The 23,779-nt window shown below is 35.9% G+C and overlaps 4 protein-coding genes, 1 long non-coding RNA gene and 1 pseudogene across 7 annotated transcripts; 1 reads left to right on the top strand and 5 right to left on the bottom strand.

Moving 5' to 3' along the window:
- Positions 1–417: 417 nt before the first annotated feature.
- LOC139775972 (protein unc-45 homolog B-like) lies at positions 418–4,869 on the bottom strand. 2 transcript variants are annotated; one of them, XM_071712357.1, is made up of 5 exons: positions 4,776–4,869; positions 3,902–3,955; positions 3,096–3,425; positions 2,588–3,010; positions 418–2,200 (listed from the first exon to the last, which is right to left on the bottom strand). In XM_071712357.1, exons 2-5 carry the CDS (start codon positions 3,941–3,943, stop codon positions 545–547), a joined length of 2,451 nt encoding a protein of 816 aa, XP_071568458.1. In that variant the 5' UTR covers positions 3,944–3,955; positions 4,776–4,869; the 3' UTR covers positions 418–544. The 2 variants fall into 2 exon arrangements, with proteins under 2 accessions (XP_071568458.1, XP_071568457.1); XM_071712356.1 differs by having other exon boundaries at positions 4,691–4,839.
- A 1,695-nt stretch (positions 4,870–6,564) lies between these two features.
- LOC139775992 (protein unc-45 homolog B-like) lies at positions 6,565–11,637 on the bottom strand. Of its 2 annotated transcripts, XM_071712378.1 has the most exons (6): positions 11,448–11,637; positions 11,284–11,363; positions 9,836–10,243; positions 9,186–9,512; positions 8,666–9,106; positions 6,565–8,345 (listed from the first exon to the last, which is right to left on the bottom strand). In XM_071712378.1, exons 3-6 carry the CDS (start codon positions 10,229–10,231, stop codon positions 6,681–6,683), a joined length of 2,829 nt encoding a protein of 942 aa, XP_071568479.1. In that variant the 5' UTR covers positions 10,232–10,243; positions 11,284–11,363; positions 11,448–11,637; the 3' UTR covers positions 6,565–6,680. The 2 variants fall into 2 exon arrangements, with proteins under 2 accessions (XP_071568479.1, XP_071568478.1); XM_071712377.1 differs by lacking the exon at positions 11,284–11,363.
- Positions 11,638–13,385: 1,748 nt separating this feature from the next.
- Positions 13,386–18,581, bottom strand: LOC139775981 (protein unc-45 homolog B-like). Its single transcript, XM_071712369.1, has 5 exons — positions 18,571–18,581; positions 16,685–17,108; positions 16,040–16,369; positions 15,512–15,950; positions 13,386–15,116 (listed from the first exon to the last, which is right to left on the bottom strand). Exons 1-5 carry the CDS (start codon positions 18,579–18,581, stop codon positions 13,456–13,458), a joined length of 2,865 nt encoding a protein of 954 aa, XP_071568470.1. The 3' UTR covers positions 13,386–13,455.
- On the top strand, positions 18,580–19,938 carry LOC139775982 (uncharacterized; annotated as a pseudogene).
- A 197-nt stretch (positions 19,939–20,135) lies between these two features.
- On the bottom strand, positions 20,136–22,117 carry LOC139775983 (protein unc-45 homolog B-like). Its single transcript, XM_071712370.1, has 4 exons — positions 22,073–22,117; positions 21,510–21,704; positions 20,921–21,358; positions 20,136–20,864 (listed from the first exon to the last, which is right to left on the bottom strand). Exons 1-4 carry the CDS (start codon positions 22,115–22,117, stop codon positions 20,136–20,138), a joined length of 1,407 nt encoding a protein of 468 aa, XP_071568471.1.
- Positions 22,118–22,124: 7 nt separating this feature from the next.
- Positions 22,125–23,621, bottom strand: LOC139775947 (uncharacterized). The gene is made up of 3 exons (XR_011718963.1): positions 23,239–23,621; positions 22,588–22,920; positions 22,125–22,484 (listed from the first exon to the last, which is right to left on the bottom strand). It is a non-coding gene; the product is annotated as an uncharacterized lncRNA (long non-coding RNA).
- Positions 23,622–23,779: the final 158 nt, after the last annotated feature.

Below are 23,779 nucleotides of genomic sequence, written 5' to 3' on the forward strand. Positions count from 1 at the left end.
AGGATGGATCTCTCAGCAATTGAATCCGTTGTAGAATACGTAAAAAGTGTGAGTAGCTCGTACACCTATATGTGAATATAAATGTAAACATTATAATATATTATTATAAAATATGTATAGGTTGAGAGATTGATTGCCACAAAATGAACAAATTTTATCGGCGCTAATATTAATTTCCACTTTGCAAGAATCAAGCGTCGAAATGAAAACCGTCTATACGTCCGCGGCACTCTCCGAGCTTCGATTCCTAGCAGCAGCGAAGAAAAAAATTTTAACCTGCAAGAATTGAAATCAAGAATTCATAGATTTTCGCCGAGATATAGCGAAACGATGCGGGCTTAATTGTCGAGAAAGAATATATTTTAGTGCTTGAAGAGAAGTAAGAATATTATTTAGCAAAAAGCGCCGAAGCAAGTGTCTTGTAAATGCAAAGTTTTATTATTTATTAATTATACTGTACACTGTACTATTATTTATTACAATAATAAATAATATTTTATTGATATGACATTTGGATCTCAATTAACATTCACATATAATTCTCTTAATCGACTTCCATATTACCAGTGCTTTGTGCCGATTCGTTTCCTTCGACATTTCCCTCGATTTTGTCCCATTTCGAAGCAGTCTCTAAAGCAAGGAATGCTAATTCCCCGATCTCATTGTTTAGCACGGCATCGTCCTTGCTCAGTAGTTTCATTATGTCTGCTATAAATTTTTCAGCGACGTCTTTCGAACAATTCATCATATTTAACGCAATTGCGGTATATAAACCCTTAAGTTGTATATCACCGTTTGGATTAGAGAGGATGTTTTGTAAGTTGTGTAGGAATTTTAGCGAGGAATCCGAATAAAGTATTTCTTCGCAAGCCTCTTTGCTGACCGTCGTCAGCATCGCCACTGTTTCAACCACTGCCTTAACAGTATCTTCATCCTTGTCATCGATTAATAATGTAAGATACCCAACTCGATAAGGTGTCGGCTCGCAATATTGGACAGCAACTTCACGGCATATTACCAAATTGTTTATGAGTTGTGCGGCCGTCCGTTTCAACATGTCGTTATCGTCATGCATATAGTCCTCGATTTTCTCAAATCCTGCCTCCTTGAATATATGTTTTCGCATGTTGTCGTTGACTCTAGCCAGATTGCACAAAGCTGTTAGAGTCTCGCATCTCTTATTCACGGAACACTTCGAATTCAGGAGATTTATGATCGGCTGAACAACCTCCATCATTATATGACCGGGAAATGCAACCTCAAGATCTATTGTGAGTGCCAGATCGACCAGGATTTGCGAAGCATGCTTCTTTCCAATTTCTGTGCCATCCAGCGCTAACGACAACAATGTTTTCACGCCGCCTTGTTCAACAACTATTTCTCTCAATTTCGGTTGAGTGCATATCGCGGTGAAAACGAGAGCAATCAATTCCCTGCAGTTCTGGTTGTCCGTTTTGGCGAATCTCACCAGAGCGCTGATCACACCGACCTCCACTAACGCGCGCTGTCTATTTTCATGGGAGTCGTCATTATCTAAGAGCTGAGGTTCTCCGGGAAAATAATGTTTGATAAACATATACAATTCTAACATCTCGGGTATAAGATATTTCTTAGATGTATCATAAATGCCACACAAGTTCAACAATATACTGGTCAGGCCGAAGATAACCGATTGATCGTTAGTCTCGGCGAGCTCGATCATCGTTTTAACAACGGCTTGTCGATCTTTGATCAACTCTTCTTTGACATCGACGAGGATAATGAGATACGACAGGCCATCAACGGCCCATTTTCTCATATCTTTTTCTTTCTCGGGATTAATCAAGAATCGTCTGCAAATCTCGGCCAATTTCTTTGTCGCTCCATCTGCGAACGGTTCGATAGTCGTGTAACCGCGTAAAATGCTTTTTTCAAATTTGCTTATCTTGCACAGACCAACTAACGCTCGAACCCGTATTGAGTCATTCTTAGATTGATACAGGTTCTCCAATATATTTATACATCGACATATGAACAAGTTGACCTTTTTATATTTGGTCATAGCAGCAACGATACACTCGCAAGCCACTTTTTGTTGCAATACGTCATCCGTTTCTGACATAGCAAAGATTATCTCAAAAATCCCTTGCTTAAATATAACTGCTCCCACAACATCTAACGGACCGAATATTAAGGTTGTTATCGCCACTACTATGCCCACCTGTAAAAGAATTAATTTACAATTTATAAATTTTTACGTGAAACAATATTTGATTAAAAAGAAATCAAGGCAGCTACAATGTTACTCAATTTTGATGGAAAATAAGAGAAATATTTAGTAAATTATGCTTCAGAAAATAAGATAGATGGCAAAGTCATATATTATATTTCAATAAATTTTGACTGTTATAATCGTATTTTAATTTATATTATATACAGAATAATATACAACATCGACAATTGAAAAAGAAATCTTTTTTGACATTTCTGCTTTAAAAATAAAGAGTTTAAATTTCTCAAGCATGCTATGGTTAAAGAGATAAAATGGACCCTTTATTTTAAAACAATTTAAATAATTAGAAAAAAACCAAAGTTACAAAATTCATACTTTGGATTCTGTGTCATATTTATCCCCAATAAATTCTTCAATGGCGTTGATAAATGTCCTCTTATCATCATTACAGTACATGTTTTCATATATCTTTGCTAAGCACATACTGATTATAGTTCGCGTGGAAGACGTTATGTCGAACGAGGATTCGTATTCCTCCAATTGACTGGCTATCTCCAATAATTTTTGCACACCGCGAAGCTCGACCAATTGTTCGGCCCAGTTTAATGCAGTATGAATGTTACGCGTAATAAGTTCTATTATTGCGTCTCTAGCAAGTCCTGTTATTGTTTTATTCGTTACGCTATTCAATAAGCATGACAGAATCGTATCAAGTTCATTCTTATGTGTTTCGCACAAAGTCTTATCGGGTTTTGAATCGCGTTCATTATTCATGCCGCTGTAAGTGTTCAATATGTTCTGAAACCAAAATATGCAATAATATTTTAATTACTAAAATATGTGTAATATAACTGTACGTATTATTTTGTTCGATAATATCAACCTGTAAACAATATTGAGACGCGTTGACTATCTTTGGAGATGTGCTGTTCATGATTTCCAGACACCAAAGCAAACCGACATATCTCATAATGGACTCGGTTCGTTTAATATTGTTTTTGCATAACTCGCCCACAATACGAATCGCGCTACAGTTCGCTTCCTCATTCTTTTCAACTTTTATAAGTTGTGCGATTTTTGATACAGCTTCTTTCTGGAATATCTCCTTGGCACTAGCTTCGTCACGTGCGAGCACAAGTAGATCGGTCATAGCGGTTTCACGTTTCTCCTTTTCTGCGCTCACGTTAAATGCTAAATCGAGCATTTGCGATATCTAATACAAAGTAAAAATAAGCGTATTCTTAAACATAATAATGTGTAATAAAAATGTAAATAACTGTGAAAGATAATATTTGTATTATGTAACTTCTATCTAGATAGCGAGTATGCTATTAATCAAATTGCAATTAATAATTATATAATAAGAAAAACAAACTTAAATCAATTTGTCAAATCATGTGTAATATTTTGAGAAATAAAAACTTTTATTAATATATCCATGTACACCTCGAATCTCTTTAACGCTTCTAGCGCTTGACATCTGCGATACAATGCTTTATTACAACATATTTTTAATGAAGTGTTGCAGTCTTTAATAGCTTTTTCGTAATCGTCCAGCTTTAAATAAGCTGCAGCTCGATTTCTGTAGAACACTTCTTTCTCAAAGTTGCCTTCTTTTAGTAATTTCAGTGCGTTTGTGTAGTTACTCAATGCTTCTGACCAATTGTCTATGTTAAATTTTTTATTTACCTTCTCTTTCCATTCCTGTGCAGTCAAATCTGACTCTGCCATGGTGGAATATCTCTACAACACAAAATATATGATCCGTTATATGTTTTAATATGGAAAGACTCTCTGTAATATTTTATATGTATTATCTTAATTGCGAAATATATAGAGGATAAAATTATTTCTAAATAATTACATGCAAATATGAGAGCATTTAACGTGCTGTCAATAGAGTATTTGTTTTTTTGTTTTTTTATACATCCAGTTTTCTTTGATTTTTTAAAACCAGTTCGTTACATGTTTCATATAAACAGATTGGCGGCGTAAGGTTAAGCATAAGAAAATAAAGTCTCGAGCAACAAAAATTTTAGATTTGTAAGTCAAAGTCGACGAGATAAATATTACATTACACGAAAGTTAATTTTTCAGTTCTATAAAAGAGAGAAATATTGTTATCGCATCGTAAAAGTACATTGGATCTGGAATCTATTATGAAATTATGATTTATTATAAAATTAAGGTGCTATGTTATTCGTCGTTGTTGTTTCTTTATGCAACAAGAGATTCTTCGTATAACATGAGATGTTTCTAACCACGCGTTTATGTTAATGCTCTAATTACAACTCAATCAGGTGAACTCGTGTACTGTCCCTACAATGAAATTACTGACTCGTTCGGTTTAACCGTTTCACTTGAGTAAGTCATACAATAGCGTGCAAGCGGAGATGAAACATTACGCCCTACTTGTTTCGACGATTCGTTGAGATATTTTCAGGTAAAGAGTAATAATCTCACGTTTGTTACGAATACCTTTTTATTAGGTCGAATTTGATCACGTCACACGCGGCAAGCTTTTAGATCGTCGGCGAAACAGAACAGAATGTAGATCCTTTACCTGTCGGATAACTTTCCTTTTGTTCTCTCGTGTCGCTCGAGCACTCTTAAACTTCCAGTACTCGTTCTATGATTGTTTACGATTGAAGGACTTTTCAAGGAGTAATGTAAACCACGGTAAGCATTGTCCGTGGGGATTATCCGATAGGAGCATCGTGAGTCGTCTCGCTAGAATAGAATTTCATTCTGATTGGCTTTTCGTAACCACGTGACCTGCCTAACTAATAAGGCACAACGTTGCGCGTCATGTGACTTTCTCTAGAAATCGTACGAGGTTCTTTTCAAACCGCGTGTATGTAGTTCTTTTAAATCGCATGCGTTTTCTTTTCGTATTAGATGCACCAAGTGCGATCGTCAAGGGTAGGTATATAGCAAGAGAGATTCTACAAGTGCAACGAGGAAAAATTGAAATCTCAGCAGAACGATCTGACTGCTAAAAAAAAAATTATGGAGATTTTTAAGAGAGTGCATAGGCTTGTGCGGCAAGCGGATCTGAAAAATGACATTTTAAAAAAATAATTCGGACGAAAGGAGCACCAGCGGCGAGGAATTTCCGTTAGATTCAGACGACGAGCAAGACGTAATTAAGGACTGACGTGTTAGAAATTTGTGACTTGATTAATGCTCGATCGTTCTTACAAATGTATATCTTTCAGCTTCTTGACTTGAAAACCAGATTGCTGAACGTCAATTTCGAAGATCCGAATGAACTCTGATCAGCCTTATCCGAAGCAGTGAGGCGAGAATTTGAGGCACTGATAAAAATAGAGAAACGGAAAGGTTGATACCCAAGTTAATGCTGTGATGGACATACCGGAAAGAAAATTATTTTAGTCCGTTGAAGAGGACCTAAGAAGATTTATAGCAATTTATAAAACATCCTGCTTTGATACACGTACCGTTATTTAACGAATTACAGGTTGGTAATAATAAATTCATATGCTTAAAATGGTATAATTATATAATTGTGCAACTAAACTTATTATTTGCGTTTATGAACTTATTATTTGCGTCCCTTTACGTACCCTATAACGTAATATACGCGCTTACGTCATAAAGATCATTTTTTACTAAATTGGATATTATTTGAAATGTATCCAGGAGACTGCCCGTGTTTTTGTAACTATCTGTGAGAACATGAGAAACAATGAAATTTTCAAAGATGCGGACGCGGCAATAGAATCCGTTATAGAATACGTAAAAGTGAGTAGCTCGTACACTTGTATATGAATTTAAATGTAAACTCAATAAAATAATTCTTCGCCAGTGATCAAATAATAAAACAAGAAATTTCGTCGGCCTAACTGGCAGTAAAGTTAAATAGTTTAAAATTTTTTTATTGCGAAACCCTGGCTGGGGTAATATTTTTTCGCAATAAAAAAATTTTAAACTATTTAACTTTACTGCCAGTTAGGCCGACGAAATTTCTTGTTTTAAATGTAAACATTATAATATATTATTATTAAATATATATGTAGGTTAATTGGTTGCCACAAGATGAACAAACTTTATCGACGCCAACATTAGCCTCTTCCACTTCGCAAGAATCAGGCGTCGAGATGAAAGCCGTCTATACGTCTGCGGCACTTTCCGAGCTCCACCGATTGCTGGCAGCAGCGAAGAAAAAAATTTTAACCTGCAAGAGCGGCAATTAAGAATTCACAAATGGATTTTCGCAGAGACAAAGCGAAACAACGCAAGCTTGGCGAGAAAGAGTATACTTCTGTACTTAATGCACCTAGAATGTTATTTATCGTGGACAAAAAGCGTTGGGTCAAAAGTCTTGTGAATGCAGAATTACATTATTTATTAATTATACTGTACATTGTGCTGTCATTTATTAAAATAAAAAATAATTCTATTAATATGACATTAAGATCCCAATTAACATTTATATATAATTTTCTTAATCGACATGTTCTAAACTATCAATGTTTTGTGACGCTTCATAACTTTTGTCGTTTGTCTCGATGTCGACTATGTCCGCAGCAACCAGTAAAGCAGTACGTGCTAATTCCTTGATCTTGTTGTCTGGTACGGTATCGTTCTCGGACAATGCCGTTAGTGGTCCCATTATGTTTGTTTTGATAAGTTTTGCAGCAAAGTCTATTGACGTACTTCTCATCATATTTAACGCAATTTCAGTACCCTTATGCTGTAAATCACCGTCTAGATTAGTGAGTAAGTTGTATAGAAATTTTAGCAAAGGATCCGAATAGATTATTTCCTCGCAAGCCTCTTTGCTGACCGCCGTCAGCATGGCTACTGTTCCAGCCAATGCCTTAATAGTATCTATATCTTTATCTTTGTCCTCGAACAATAATGTAAGATACCCAACTTGATAAGATCTCTGCTCGCAGTATTGGACAGCAACTTCACGGGATAATACCAAATTGTTTATGAGTTGTGCGGCCTTTCGTTTCAACATGTTGTTATCGTCATGCATATAGTCCTCGAATTTTTCAAATCCTGCCTCGATGACTATATGTTCTCGCATGCTGTCGTTGACGCTAGCTAGATTGCACAAAGCTGTTAGAGCCTCGCATCTCTCATTTACGGAGCACTCCGAATTCAGGAGATTTATGATTGGCCAAACAATCTCCATGATTATCTGATCAGGAAATGCAGAAGGTATCGTGTGTGCTAGATGGACCAGGGCTCGCGAAGCATGCTTCTTTCCCTTGTCTGTGCCACTCAGCGTTAACGACAATAATGCCTTTGCGCCGCCTTGTTGAACAACTATTTCTCTCAACTCCTGTTGACTGCATATCGCATGGAAAACGCGAGCTACCAATTCCTTGCAGTTCTGATTGTCCGTTTTAGCGAGTCTCGCCAGAGCGCTAGTCACACCGGCCTCCACTAACGCGCGCCGACTTATTTTCATGAAGTCGTCCTCTTTGGGCTGATCTCTCCCGGGAAAATAATATTTAATAAACATTACCGATTCTATCATCTCGGGTATAAGTTCATTATCGTCATAAGCGCAACACAAGTTCATCAACATAATAGTCACGTCGTAGAGTACCGATTGATCCTTAATCTCGGCTAGCTCGATAATTGCTTTTACTGCGGCTTGTTGTTGGTCTTTGATCAACTCCTCTTTGACCTCGAAGTCGATAGTGAGATACCTCAGGCCTTTAATGGCCCATTTTCTCATTTCTTTTTCTTTTTTGGGATTAATCAAGAATCGTGCGCAAACCTTGGTCAATTTCTTCATCGATCCATCCGCGAACTGCGCGAACGGTTCGACAGTCGTGTAACTGCTTAAAATGCTTTTTTCAAACTTGCTTAACATGCACAGACCCACTAACGCTCGAACTCGTACTGAATCATACTTAGAGAATATATACAGGTTCTCCAATATACGTACACATCGACATATAAACACGTTAGCCTTTTTAAATTTGGTCAGTGCGACAATGACACATTCACAAACCACTTTCTTTTGCAACACGTCATCCGTTTCCGACATAGCAATGATCATCTCAAGCACCCCTCTTTTAATCATAATTGCGTATGCAACGTCTAACGGACCGAACATTAAGGTTGTTATCGCAACCACTCCACGCACCTGTAAAACAACGGATTAACAATTTACAAATTTTTACGTAAAACAATATTTGATTAAAAGGAAATCAAGGCAGCTACAGTGTTATTTAATTTTCATGGATGGCAAAGTCATATTTTTCAATAAATTTCAATTAAACTCTTATAATCGTATTTTAAATTAAAACTTACAGAATGTACGATATCGACAAATAAAAAAGAAATCTTCTTTAGCATTTTTGCTTTTAAAATAGTTTAAATTTCTCAAGTATGCTATGGTTAAAGAAATAGTCGACCCTTTATTTTGAAACAATTAGAAAAGATCAGAAGTTACGAAATTCATACTTTGGATTCTGAGTCAGATGTAAGCAATTTATCCTTGATAAATTTCTCAATGACGTCGATAAATTCTTCCTTAGCAGCATCACAGTACATGTTTTCATATATTTTTGTTAAACACATGTTGGTTTTAATTCGCGTGGAAGACGTGATGTTCATCGATTCTTTGTATTTGTATTCTTCCATTTCACTGGCTACCTCCATTAATTTTTGCAAACCACAAAACTTGATCAATCGTTCGGCCCAGCCTAACTCGGTATAATGAATGTTACACATAATAAGTTCTATTATTGCGTCTCTAGTAAGGCCTGTTATCGTTCTATTCGCTATATTATTCAATAAGTATGACAAAATCATATCAAATTCATTCTTATGTGTTTCGCACAAAGTCTTGTCGGGTTTTGAATCGGGTTCATCGTTCATGCCGCTGTAAGTATTCAATATATTCTGAAATCAAATTATACAATAAATTAATTACTAAAATACATGTAGGTATGCTAATTACTTTCTAGTCAATAATATTTACCTGTAAACAAATTTGGGACTCATTGACTCTATCTATACATGTGCTGTTCATCATTTCCAGACACCGAAGCAAACCAATATATTTCAGAACGGACTCGGTTCGATTAATATTGTTTTTGCATAACTCGCCTAAAATACGAATCGCGTACACCGCTTTCTCGTTCTCTTCAACTTTTGTAAGTTGTGCGAGTTTTGATACACCTTCGTTCTTGAAGATCTCCTCGGCACCAGCTTCGTCACATGCGTACACAAACAGAATACTCATAGCATATTCATATTCCTCCTTATCCGCGCTCTCGTTAAATACAGAATCCATCATTTGTGATATCTAATAAAATGCAGAAATAAACGTATTTTTAAACATAATGATGTGTAATAAAAATGTAAATATCTGTAAAAAATAATATTTGCATCAGGTAATTTCTATCTATATAGCGTGACTATTATCCCAAGAGAAATTAATAATTATATAATTAAAAAAACAAACATAATTTAATTTTTCAAATTAAGTTTAGTATCTAGTGAAACAAAAATTCTTACTAATATATCCAGTATGAGAGAAATGTGTGATAATTTTTACATTATCTTTTACATGACCAAATATCATGTCTTGCAAGTTGACGAACCTTTGTAATAGTTATGTATATTTACCGTAGCTCTAAGATTTGGGTCCATATGACGACCTTGTAAGCGTTTCTTTACGGATTGAATAACTTTGTTATTTGGGTCAGATGAAATAATAATCTCCGCGTCCCGATGTGCCTCCTCGAATATCTCTAACGCTTCTAGTGCTTGACATCTGCGATACAATGCTTTATTACAACATATCTTTAACGCGCTGTCGCAGTCTTCAATAGCATTCTCGTAATCGTTCAGTTTTAAATAAGCGGCAGCTCGATTTTTATAGTACACTGTTTTCTCAGCGTTGTTGTCTACTAGGTTTAGTGCGTTTGTGTAGTCACTCAATGCTTCTGACCAATTGCCTTTGTTAAACTCTTCGTTACCCTTCTCTTTCCATTTTTGTGCAGTCATATTTGACTCTGCCATGGTGGAATATCTCTACAACATAAAATATATGATGCAATTATATGTTTTAACGTGGGAAGACTCTCTGTGATATTTTATACGTATTATCTTAAATGCGAAAGGCATAGAGTATATATGAAATTATTTCTAAATAACTGTATGCAAGTATGAGACATTAAGGGATCGAAAAATAACAATGCAATTGCTAGTGTAAGATCTGCAAATAAATTGTAAACAACAGCCATGCTTGCCAAATGTTTTATATTAGAGAGTGCTAACTTTCACTAGCATTAGAAGACAGTTTTATTGTCGAACAATCATCTTCCACATAAACAGGATTATTGGAATTTATAATTATGACTGAATAATACTCTTCCAACCCGCTGACGTTAATTTAATTCAATTATTTATTGTCGATCGCGAAAGGGAGAGTTCGAGTTTGGATCGGCAACGATTTATGACACTACATTTAAATATTTTATTTCGTCTTATTGCAAGAAATGCAATTATGTTCGCTTTGCTGCAAAAATCTGACGCGATTTACACTTGTCTGGGAAAAGCGTGCAAATTATCTGAGACGCGCGAGGAATTTATTTGCGTGATGTTGAAACTCAACGTTTTTCTTTATATGAAGGCATCTAACTCTGGCCGTCAACCGAGTATTTGTTTATCAGTTTTCTTACACATCCAGTTCGTTGGTCTTTTCAAATCAGTTTGGATGTGTTTCGTGTAAATAGCCGGTACATTGCCGGCACAATTGCCGGTAATGTAAGGATATATCATAAGAAAATAAAGACTCGAGCAGCAGTGTTTTTAAATTCGTGAGGGATCACATTTCGATGAGATAAATATCACAGTTCACAAAATTTAATTTTTCAGTTACATAAAAAGGGAAACTTTATTATCGCATCGTTAAATTAAGTACGTTCTATCTGGAATCAATTTTAAAATTACGACTTATTATAAAATTAGAGTGCCATGCCATTTGTCGCTTTTTCTTCATGCAACATGAGATTCGTCGTGAGATGCATCTAAAAATGTGCGTTTAAGTTAATGCGCTAATCGCAACTTACTCAACCTTGTCCCTCGTGCCTCGTATGTAGTCTAACAATCCTATAGTGGAACTACTGGCTCGTTTGGCCTCACCGTTTCACTTAAACACGTTATACAATAGCTTTTGCATTACTTGTTTCGACGATATGTGGAAGTATTTTCGGGCAAAAAGTAATAATCTTACGTTTCTACGAATACTTATATTATGTCGAATTGGATCACGTCACACGCGGCAAGCTTTTATTCTGATCGTCGCAGCGAAACAGAACAAAATGTAGAACCTTTACTTGTCGAATAGTTTTCTCTTTGTAATGTTCTCTCGTATCGCACCTTCAAACTTCTTCTTCTCGCCCCACGATTGTTTACGATCCTAGCACTTTTCAAGGACTAACTTAAACCAGCGAATATTATCCGAAAAGAGTACCGAGCGCTGTCTCCCTGCGATAGAATTTCATCCTGATTGGCTTTTCCTAGCTACGTGACCGACTAATGTCGAGGCGCGCGTCACGTGATTTTCGAAAGCGCGCGCGCTCTCGGCCACGTGAAAGGTCATAGATTATTTTTTCGCAGAATGCGGAACGAGACGATATTGCGGCGATAAGCTAACGATTTTTAATCGATCGTATTTTTTGTAATATTTGGACAGCGGCAGTGGCAGGCAAGCGAAAGGCCGTCATTTTGTGATATCCAAGCGCATCATGCCATCATGCCTAATCTCGCGTACTTTGTAACATAATAGTAGAAGAAATTTTTCTTTTTTAAATCGTCTAGATTGTTTCTATTTTTTAAAACTTTTGGAGTATAGTAGATAATAGTAACTCAATTTAATTAAACTGCAGGCTTTCACTAATATTGAATGTAAAAGAATTGCATTTTCCGCGGCTGCGAGATATATTCGCAATATATTTTATTACCACAAAATTACGTTATTTTATTATCACAAATATATAATTATTTTTATTATAAGTAATTATGTCATCTATTATTAATGAAAATAATTTACGGCTCCACTGTAATGCAATTTTGGAGCCGGTAGATTTTGTATTTCCTGCGCACGAATCTGAGCGGATTCAAGCCACATTTTTGCGACGTCGTAAACTGAGATTTCTGATTTAAACAATTTACAATTCTAGTCAAATTTTACAGTAAAATTCTACCAATATATTTTCTAAAAATCAGTCCGTTAATTTTCTCAACTATCATTAAAACCTGCTTTTCTTGTACTACATGTATAATAAATTATAAAATTAATATTACACATTATAAATTACTCCAAGTTGTTTCGTACGCATGTAAAGGCCATTGCACGTAACAAATTTTTAGTCGTAACCGTAAGAACCGTAAGAAAATTGACCAATCATAATAGATTATTTTTCGACCGTGAGGAGAATAATTGGTCGAAACGTTGTGTATTTAAATATTATATTAATAAATGGCCAGTTGGGTCGAATTGAACCATTTCTTTTGTTTGATTATTATTTGCGTTTAAAAAGCTTCCGCTTGCGTGCACTTTAACGTGACAAACATACGGCGCTTACGTGTAAATTGCTCTTTACTAGATTGGAAATTATTTGAACTGTGCCGAAAAGGCTGGCTATATGTTTCTATCTGCGAGAATATGATGAGCAAGGGGGTTCTTCAAAGATGCTCGGCATTTGAATCCGTTATAGAAAACGTAAAAAGCGTGAATAGCTTGTACATCACCTATATAAGAATATAAATGTATATATTATAATATAATTATTATTAAATATATACTTCGGTTCATTAGTTGCCATTTTGCAAGAATTAGGCGCTGAAATGAAAACGTCTATACGGTCTATACATCCGCGGCACTCTCCGAGCTTCACCGATTGCTGGCAGCAGCGAAGAAAGAAATTTTAACCTGCAAGAGTGGTAGTCAAGAATTCAGAAAGAGATTTTTGTAGAGACATAGCGACAAACCTGTCGAGAGAGAGAGTGTACTTCTGTAGGTACTTGAAGAAGCTAGAATATTATTTATTGCGGGTAAAAAGTGCAAGGTCTAGTAAATGCAAAGTTTCATTATTTCTTAATTGTACTATACACATTGTGCTCTCATTTATTAAAGAAGAAATAATATTCTATTAATATGACATTTATATGACATTAACATGACATCTATTAAAATGACAGGTCGCAATTAACATTTACATATGATTTTCTTAATCGATCTATTCTATATTACCAATGCTTTGTGACGATTCATACCCTTTGCTACATTTCTCTTGATTAGTTACCCATTCCGCAACAATCTCTAAAGCAAGGGATGCTAATTCCTTGACCTCCTTGTTTTGCGCGTTATCGTTCTTGCTCAATGCCCTCAGTGATTCCATTACGTCTGTTTCGATGATTTTTGCAGCAGCATCTTTCGAGTTTCTCATTATATTTAGCACAATTTTAATACCCCTACATTGTACGTCACCGTCTGAATTAGCGAGGAAATGGCGTAGTTCGTTTAGCGTGGGATCCGTGTTGAGAATGTTCTCGCAAGTCGATTTGCTGATCGCCGTGACCCTCGTTAGAACTCCAGCATTTACCTTGTACACATTTTCTTTTTCGTCCGCGTACAATGTTTCGGACACAAGAGATATAACATCAGAATTGTCCTGCTTGTAACATCGGATAGCAACTTCACGGCATAATGTCAAATTGTCTAGAAGTTGCGCGGACCTGAGTTTCAACATGTAGTGCTTAGAGTTCATATAGTCAGCGATTTTCAGAAATCCTGCCTCGTTGAATATACGTTGTCGCGTGTGGTCGTTGACACTAGCTAGATTGCACAAAGCTGTTAGAGTCTCACTATTCTCATTAACGGAACACTCCGGGTTCAGAAGATTTACGATCGGCCGTACAACCTCCATGATTATCTGACCGGAAAGCGCAACCTCGGAATGTCTCCTGAGTCCCAGATAGACCAGGGCTCGCGAAGCATGTTTCTTTCCCTTGTCTGTGCCACTCAGTGCTAACGACAATAATGCCTCCGCGCCGCCTTGTTGAACAACTATTTCTCTCAACTCCTGTTGACTGCATATCGCGTGGAAAACGCGGGCCACCAATTCCTTGCAGTTCTGGCTGTCCGTTTTAGCGAGGCTCACCAGAGCGCTGGTCACATCGGCCTTCGCTAACGCGCACCGTCTTTTATTCACAAATTCGTCGTGGTTCAGCTTCTGACTTCGCGCGAAAAAATGGTGATACGAGCTGAACATTAGCAATTCTTTCATCTCGGATATGAGTTCCTGATCGTCATAAGCGTTGCACAAGTTCACCAACGTCGTGACCACGGCGTAGAGTACCGATTGATCGCCAGTTTTGGCGAGTTCGTTCATCACTTGAACGACGCGCTTGAGCGAACGTTGATCCTCGATGAACTTCTCCTTGATCTCGGCGTCGGAAGTGAGATACGATAGGCCTTTAATGGCCCATATCGTATCATCCTCTTTCTTGGGATTGATCAATAATTGTCTGCAAATCTTGATTAATTTCTTCGTCGCTTTATCGGTGAACGGATCGATGGTCGCACTATCGCGTAAACAGCTGTCATCGAATCTACTCAATTTGCACAAACCCACTAACGCTTGAACCCGAATTGAATCATCCTTAGATTGATACAGATTCTCTAATGTATTTATATTTCGACATATAAACACGTTAGCCGTGTTATATTTGATTATAGCGGCGACGATACATTCGCAAACTACTTTCTGTTGCAACACGTCATTCGTTTTTGACATTATTAACATCATATCAGAAATCAGTTTTTCAAAAATAATTACGTCCACAACATCTAACGGGCCGAATATTAAGGTTGTTATCGCAAGTACTATGCGCACCTGTAAAACAATCAATTAACAATTTATAGATTTATACGTTTTGTTTAACAATAATTAATTGTTTTAAAAAATCAAGGCACCTGCTGTCATTTAACTCAAATTGAAAATAGGATAAATCTCTAATTAAGAGTAAATTAAGCTTTAGAAAATACAATAGATGATACAGTTATATTCTTCAATAAATTTCGATTAAATTCTGTTATAATTGTATCCTAATATAGAATTTGCAGAATATACAATATGGACAATTGAAAAAGAAATCTTCTTTGACATATTTGCTTTAAAAATAGAGTTCAAATTACTCAAATAAGCTACAGTTAAAAAGATACTCAGCCTTTTATTTTGAAACAATTAAAATAATTAGAAAAGATCGGAAATTACAAAATTCATACTTTATTAGAGTCTATGTCAGACGAACGCAATTTATCTTCAATAAATTCCGCAATGGCGTTGACAAATTTTCTCTTATCATCTTCACACCACATGTTTTCATATATTTTTGTTAAGCACACACTGATTATAGTTCGCGTGGAAGACGTGATGTCCATCGAGGATTCGCATTCATATTTCATCGTTTCACTGGCCACCTCCATTAATCTTTGCAAGCCGCCAAGGTCGACTAATCGTTTGGTCCAGTTTAACGCGGTATGATGAATGTTGCGCGTAATAAGTCCTATTAATGCGTCTCTAGCAAGACCTGATATCGTTCTACTCGTTATACTATTCAACAAGAACGACAGAATCATGAAAATTTCTTTTTTATACTTCTTGCACAAAGCCTTGTCAAGTTTTGAATCGGGATTATTAGTCATGCCGCTGTAAGTGTTCAATATATTCTGAAACCGAAATATGCAAGAAACTTTTAATTACTGAAATACGTTACATGATATACGCAACTACACGTATTTCACTCGATAATATTTACCTGTAAACAGTATTGAGACGCGTTAACTCTTCTTATAGACGTACAGTTTATCATTTTCAGACACCAAAGCAAACCGACATATTTCACAACGGACTCGGTTCGACTAATATTATTTTTGCATAATGTTCCTACAATACGAATCGCGGTACAAATCACTTTCTCGTTCTCTTCAGCTTTTACAAGTTGTGCGAGTTTGTGTACACCTTCCTTCTTAAGGATCTCCTCGGCACCAGCATTCCCACGTGCGAGCACAAACAGATTATTCATAGCGTTTTCACGTTTCTGGTTATCTGCTCTCACGTTAAACGCTAAATTCATCATTTCTGATACCTAGTATAAAGCAAAATTAAACATATACTTGAATATAATGATATGTAATAAAAATATAGATAACTGTGAAAGATTATATTTATATGACTTAATTTATATACGTACAGGGTGTGTAGACTATTACCCGATAAGAATTTTATAATAAGAAGAACAAAACTTAAATCTGTTTGTCAAATTAAATGTAGTATTGAATAAAACGAAAACTCTTAGTAATATATTCAGTATAAAAAAATGTGTTATAATTTTTATATTATCTAGACAAAATTATCATATCTTGTGAGTTAATAAACTTTTGTAATATTTATGTATATTTACCTCGGTACTAATTCTTGCATTTTCCCGACATTCTTGTACAATTTTAAGTAATTGCGACATTACGGATTGAATAACTTTGTTATCGGGCATAGATGAAATAATAATCTCCGCGTTCCGAAGTGCCTCCTCGAATCTCCCTAACGCTCTTAGTGCTTGACATTTGCGATACAGTGCCTCTCCATCGTTATAACATATTTTTAACACACTATCGCAGTCTTTAATCGCTCTGTCGTAATCGCACATATTTAAATAAGTGGCAGCTCGAAATTTGTAATATACTGCCTTTTTAGCATTGTCCTCTGTTACTAGCTTAATTGCGTTTGTGTAGTGACTTAAGGCTTCAGACCAATTTCCGTGGTTAAACTCTTCATCGCCCTTCTTTTTCCACTCCTGTGCAGTCATATCTGACATTGATGGAATAACGCTACAACACAAAATATAGGATATGTTGCATTATATGTAGGTATATTTTAACATGGAAAAACTGTCTGTGATATGTTACATGTACTATCTTAAATGCGAAAAGCATAGATGATGAAATTATAGCTAAATAGTCATATGCAAGTATGAGACATTAATGGATTGAAAATAAACCTGCAGTTCAATCATAACAATGCAATTTCTAATGTAAGATCTGCATATAAATTGTAATAGTTATAATTTTTATATTAGAGTGCTTTCATTAACATATTGTAAAACAGGTTTATTTTCGGTAAGCCATCTTTGAAATAAATAGGAATATTGAGGTTAAATTATAGACTCAATAGTGCTTTCCGCCCGACCCGCCGATTGTAATTCAATTATTGTCGATCGCGAAACTTCGAGTTTGGATTGGCGGCGATTTATGACACTACATGCAAATATTTTATTTTGTTTTATAGCGAGAAATACACAATTATATACGCTTTGCTGCAAGAGTCAGTGGCAATTTATTCCTTCCTTTCTCGCGGGAATTAAAATTCTTTGATAAAAAGCGAGTCTGGCGCGAATTATCTGAGATGCGCGAAAAATTTACTTGCGTGAGGATGAATCTCCATCAACATTTTTGTTTATATCAGGGCATTTAACGTGCCGTCAAATATTTGTTTGTCGGAATTTTGATACATCCAGTTCCTTGATCTTTTCAAACTAGTTCAGACGTGTTTCGTATAAACAGACCGACACATAGGCCGGTGGCATAAGGATAGCATAACAAAATAAAGACTCAAGCAACAATGATTTTAGATTCGTGATAGGTCACATTTCGATAAGATAAATATCACGGTACACAAAAGTTAATTTTTCAGTTACATAAAAAGGGAAACTTTATTAGCGCATCATATATAAGTACGTTGGATCTAAAATTCACTACAAAATTACGGTTAATTATGAAATTAGAGTGCTGTATGCCATTCGTCACTGGTCTTTTTTTATGCAACATGATATTTTTCGTGAGATGTATCTAAACCTGCGTTTATATTAATGAGCTAATCGCAACTTACTCAGAAAACCTCGTGCCTAGTGTATTGTTTTGCACCCCTACAATGAAACTACTGGTTCGTTTGGTTTTACCCTTTCACTTGAATAGGTTAAATAATAGCGCGATATAGAACTTATGTTTTTTGGAATATTCGAAATGGATCACGCTTCACGCGATAAACCTTCATTCAGATCGTCGGCGAAACAGAACAAAATTTAGATCATTTACCTGTCGAAGAGCTTCCTCCTTGTAATGTTCTCTGGTGCCGCTCGAACTTCCTCTAATCGCTCCACAATTGTCTATAATCCTCTAGCACTTTTCAACGATTAATTTAAACTAGCGAGCATTATCCGAAAAGTGCGCAGTGCGTCGTCTCGCTGAGATAAAATTTGATTCTGATTGGCTTTTCACATGTGACCGCCGTAACCAATAAGGCATGACGCTGCTCGTCACGTGACTTTCTTTAGAAATAATTCTTTTAAATCGCATGCGTTTCTATTCTCATAACAGGTGCGTAACAAGCGCGAGAGCCTGTATACCTGTCCGCGATGTGTCGCTAAGCAAAAAATAATGAAAAATTTTATGGACCTGAACATATTCCCTTATAGAAAAAACTACTGTAGTTGCGAAAAAAGCACACAAAATTATAGTAATTACTGTAATATTTACTATAGTTTCATGCACATTTTGCAACTACAATAGCCTCTCTGTACAATTTTTCCGTAATGGGGATCTTAGAAGATAATTTAGTCGAGAGATGCACCAGCAAGGTAAGGATTATTCATTAAATCAGACGACGAACAAAAAATAATTAAGGACCGACGTTTCAGAGATTTGTGATTTGATGAATGCTCGTTCTTACGAACGTATATCTTTCAGCTTAACTTGGAAATCAGAATGAGCTCTGGTGAATCTTATCCGAAGCAAAGAGGCAAGAATTTGAAGCGCTAATAAAAATAAAGAAACGTAAAAGTTGCCCAAGTAGGTGCCGTGGTGGACTTGCCGTGTGGAGAGAAAATTTATTCGACCCGTTGAAGAAGACACTAAAGAGACTTACAGCAATTTATAAAATATCCTGCATTGATACGCCGTCATTTAATAAATTGCAAATTGGTAATAATGAGTTTTTGTGCTCAACTTGTTAGTATAATTTATCATTGAAATTGTGCAATTAAATATTATTACTTTTGTTTTAGGAAGCGTCCCCTTGCGTACATTTTAACGTGACGAGCGTGATATACGTTTGTGCTTATATCACTTTTTACTGCTTTGGAAATTACTTCAATTGTGCTGAAAAAGCTACACATGTTTTTCTGACTATCTGTGGAAACATAAGAATAATAAAATCTTTAAGAATACGGATTAACGGATTTGGTAATTAAATCCATTATAGATAATGTAAAAAGCGTTAGTAGCTCGTACACCTATATATTAATATAAATGTATACATTGTAATATATTATTATTAAATATATACTTAGGTTGATTGGTTGCCACAAGGTAAACAAACTTTAGCGGCGTTAAGAGAAGCCGGCGTTTCCATTTTGCAAGGACCAAGCCTAAATAAAAACTGTCTCTACGTCCTCGGCACTCTCCGAGTTTCACCAATTGCTAACAGTAGCGAAGAAAGAAATTTTAGCCTGCACAAGAACAGCAATTAAGAATTCATAAAGAAATTTTCGCAGAGACATAGCGAGACGACGCAAGCCTGTCGAGAAGGAGTATACTTCTGTGCTCGAAAAAGCTAGAATATTATTTATCATGGGTAAAAAACGCCAAGGCAGGTGTCTTGTAAATGCAAAATTACATTATTTATTAATTATATTATACATTAGGCTACCATTTATTTAAAAATATAATATTCTATTAATATGAACATTTCGATTTCAATTAACATCTCATTAATATTCACATATTTTCTTAATCGATATGTTTAAATGTTATCAGTGCCTTGTGATGATACGTTCTTTTCGATACGTTTCTCTTCATTAGTTACACCCATTCTGCAGCAGCTTCTAAAGCAAGGGATGCTGTTTTCTTGATCTCCTTGTTTTGCATGGTGTCATTATTGCTCAATGCCCTCACTTGTTTCATTATTATATCTATTTCCATGAGTTTAGTAGCGACGTATTTCGTGCTTCTCATCATATTTAGCACAATCATAATACCCTTACATTGTATGTCATCGTTTGGATTAGTGAGTAAAGAGTGCAGAGGTTTCAGAGAGGAATCCGATCTAAAAATTAACTTGCAAGCCTCTATGCTGACCGACGTCATTTCCGCTAGAATTCCAGCCACTGCCTTAATAGTATCTTCGTCCTTGTCCATGCACAAATGCACAAATCCATCATCATTTCGATAAAGTAGCTGCTCGGTATATTGGATAGCAATTACACGGCATAGCACCAAATTATGTATAAGTTGTGCGCACGTGCGTCTCAACATGTGGTGATTGTAATCGTACATGTAAGACATGAGTTTCTTATATCCGATCTCCTTGTATATATGTTTTCGCATGCTGTCGTTGAAATTAGCTAGATTGCGCAAAGTTGATAGAGTCTCATTATTCTCGTTCTCATTCACGTCCGGGTCCAGGAGATCTACGATCGGCCAAACAACATCCATCATTATATCACCGGGAAATGCAATCTCAGGAGATATCGTGAGTGCCAGACGGACCAGGGCTCGCGAAGCATGCTCCTTTCCATTTTTTGTGCCATTCTGCGCTAACGATAACAATGCCTTCGTGCCGCCTTGTTGAGATGAATTTCTCTCACTTCCTCTAGAATACATATCGCGTTGAAAACGCGGGCTATCAATTCCCTGATATTCTTGCTATCTGTTTTGGCGAGGATTACCAAAGCGCTGGTCACACCGGTATAAACTAACACACGCCGTCTTTTATTCACGAAGTTGTCGGCCAGTAAGTGTTCTTCAGAAAAATAATATTTGACAAACATTTTTATCTCGGGTGTGGGTTCTTCATCGTCATAAGTGTTGCACAAATTCACCAATGTTGTGACCACGTAGAGAACTGATTGATCGTCAGTCTTGGCAAGTTCGATCATCGCTTTAACGACTTGTTGATCTTTGATCAACTCGTCTTTGACCTCGGTGCGGAAAGTGAGATACGACAGGCCTTTAACAGCCCATTTTCTCATATCCTTTTCTTCCTTGGGATTGATCAAGAATCGTATGCAAACCTTGGCCAATTCCTTCGTCATTCCATATGAGAATTAAAAATCGCGATATCGCGTAACCTGCTCTCTTCGAATCTGCTTAACTCGCACAAACCCACCATCGCTCGAACCCGAATAGAATCATACATAGAAAGATACAGGTTCTCCAATATAGATACACTTTCACGTATATGAACACGTTGATCTTTTCATATCTGGTTATTGCGAGAGCGATACATTCGCAATCCACTTTTTGTTCCAATTTGTCATCCGTTTCCGACATAGCGAGGATCATCTTAAGAATATTTTCTTTAGTGATAATTGCGTCTGCAACATCTAATGGGCCCAATAACAAGGTTGTTATCGCAACCACTACTCGAACCTGTAAAACAATCAATTAACAATTTTTTAACAATTGATTTAAATAAATCAAGACACCTACAGTGTTATTTAACTTTAATTGAAAATAAGATAAACCTCTAATTAAAAGTAAATTTAGCTTCAGAAAATACGATAGATGACATATTTTTCAATAAATGTCGATTACACTCTGTTGTAATAGTATTTTAAATTAAAACTTACAGTAGAATATACAATATCAATAAATAAAAAAGAGTTCTTTTTTGACATTGTTACTTTGAAAGTAGAGTTTGAACTGTTTACATGGGCTATAATTAAATAGATATTCGGCCCTGTATTTTAAAACAATTTAAATAATCAGAAAAGAGAGAGAAGTTACAAAATTCGTACCTTGGAATCTCTATTAGGCGAACACAATTTATCTTCAAAAGTCATCAATTACGTAGATAAATGTTGTATCATTATCATTTTGCACATCTCTTCATATACTTTTGTTAAGCACATACTGACAATAGTTTGCGTGGAAGACGTGATGTCGAACGAGAATTCGTGTTCCTCCAATTGACTGGCAACCTCCATTAATTCTTTCAAACCGTCAAACTTGACTAATCGTTTGGCCCAGTCTAACGCAGTATAATGAATGTTACGCGTAATAAGTTTTATTATTGCGTTTCTAGCAAGTCCTGTTATCGTTTTACTCGCTACACTATTCAACAAGCACGATAGAATCGTGTCAATTTCTTTCTTATGTTCTTCGCACAAAGCCTCGTCGGGTTTTAAATCGGGTTCATCATTCATGCCGCTGTAGGTGTTCAATATATTATGAAACCGAAATACCCAATAAATTTATTAATTACTGAAATACGTGTACGACAACTATGCCTATTTCGCTCGATAATATTTACCTGTAAACAAGTTTGAGAAGCGTCGATTCTCTTTGTAGCTGTTGGATATGATGTGCTGTTCATCATTTCCAGGCACCAAGGCAAAACGTTTGTCATAATGGACTGACTAAAGTTATTTTTGCATAACTTGTCTACAATACGGATCGCACTACAGATTATTTTCTCGTCCTTTTCGACTTTCACAAGTTGTGTGATTTTGGATAAATTATTTTCTTTGAAGATCACCTCGGCACTAGCTTTCTCATATGTGAGCAGTTGCAGACTACTCATAGCAGTTTCACGTTTTTCCATATCTACGCTTACATTCAATGCTAGATCTAGCATTTGTGATACCTAACACAAAGCACAATTAAGCATATACTTAAATATAATTACCTGTAATGAACATATAAATAACTGTGAAAGATTATATTTATATTACGTAATTTTTATCCATACAGTGTGTGCAGACTATTAAACTATAAAAATTAATTATTATATAATAAAAGAGAGAAAACTCTCAAATCCAATTGTCAAATTATATATTAAGTGAAACAGAAATTATTACTAATATATCCAGTATGAGATATTTGTTAAAATTTTTATATTATCTAGATCAAATTATCATGTCTTGCGAGTTGCCGAACTTTTGTAATAGTTATGTGTATTTACCTTGGCGCTAATATGTGAATTTCTCTTACGATGTTCTTGTACAATTTCAAATAATCGCTCCGCTTTGGATTGGATATTTTCGTTATCGGTGTCAGATGAAATAAATCTGTGCTTCTAGCGCTTGACATCTGCGATGCAATACTCTATTACAACATATCTTTAACGTACTGTCGCAGTCACTTCAATCACTTTCTCGTAATCGCCCAGTTTTAAATAAGCTTCCGCTCGATATTCGTAGAGCGCTGCTTTTTCAGCGTTGTCCTCTTCTAGTTTCAGTGCGTTTGTGTAGTGACTTGAGGCTTCAGACCAATTGTTTTTTTTAACTCTTCGTTACCCTTCTCTTTCCATTCCTGTGCAGTCATATCTGACTCTGCCATAGTGGAATAACTCTACAACACATTATATATGACGTGCTGTATTATACATGGTCCCTAGTAGCATTATACATTGGCGCAATATTGGCTAACAATATGTATCCAATTTTTCATATTGGTCCAATATTAATTGTTCACATTGGTCCAATATCGTAAAGTAGACGCTC

Source organism: Temnothorax nylanderi, unplaced genomic scaffold (assembly GCF_030848795.1).
Source record: "Temnothorax nylanderi isolate EJ_2023f unplaced genomic scaffold, tnyl_v1.0 TNYL_tig0109_pilon, whole genome shotgun sequence".
NCBI lineage: Eukaryota > Metazoa > Arthropoda > Insecta > Hymenoptera > Formicidae > Temnothorax > Temnothorax nylanderi.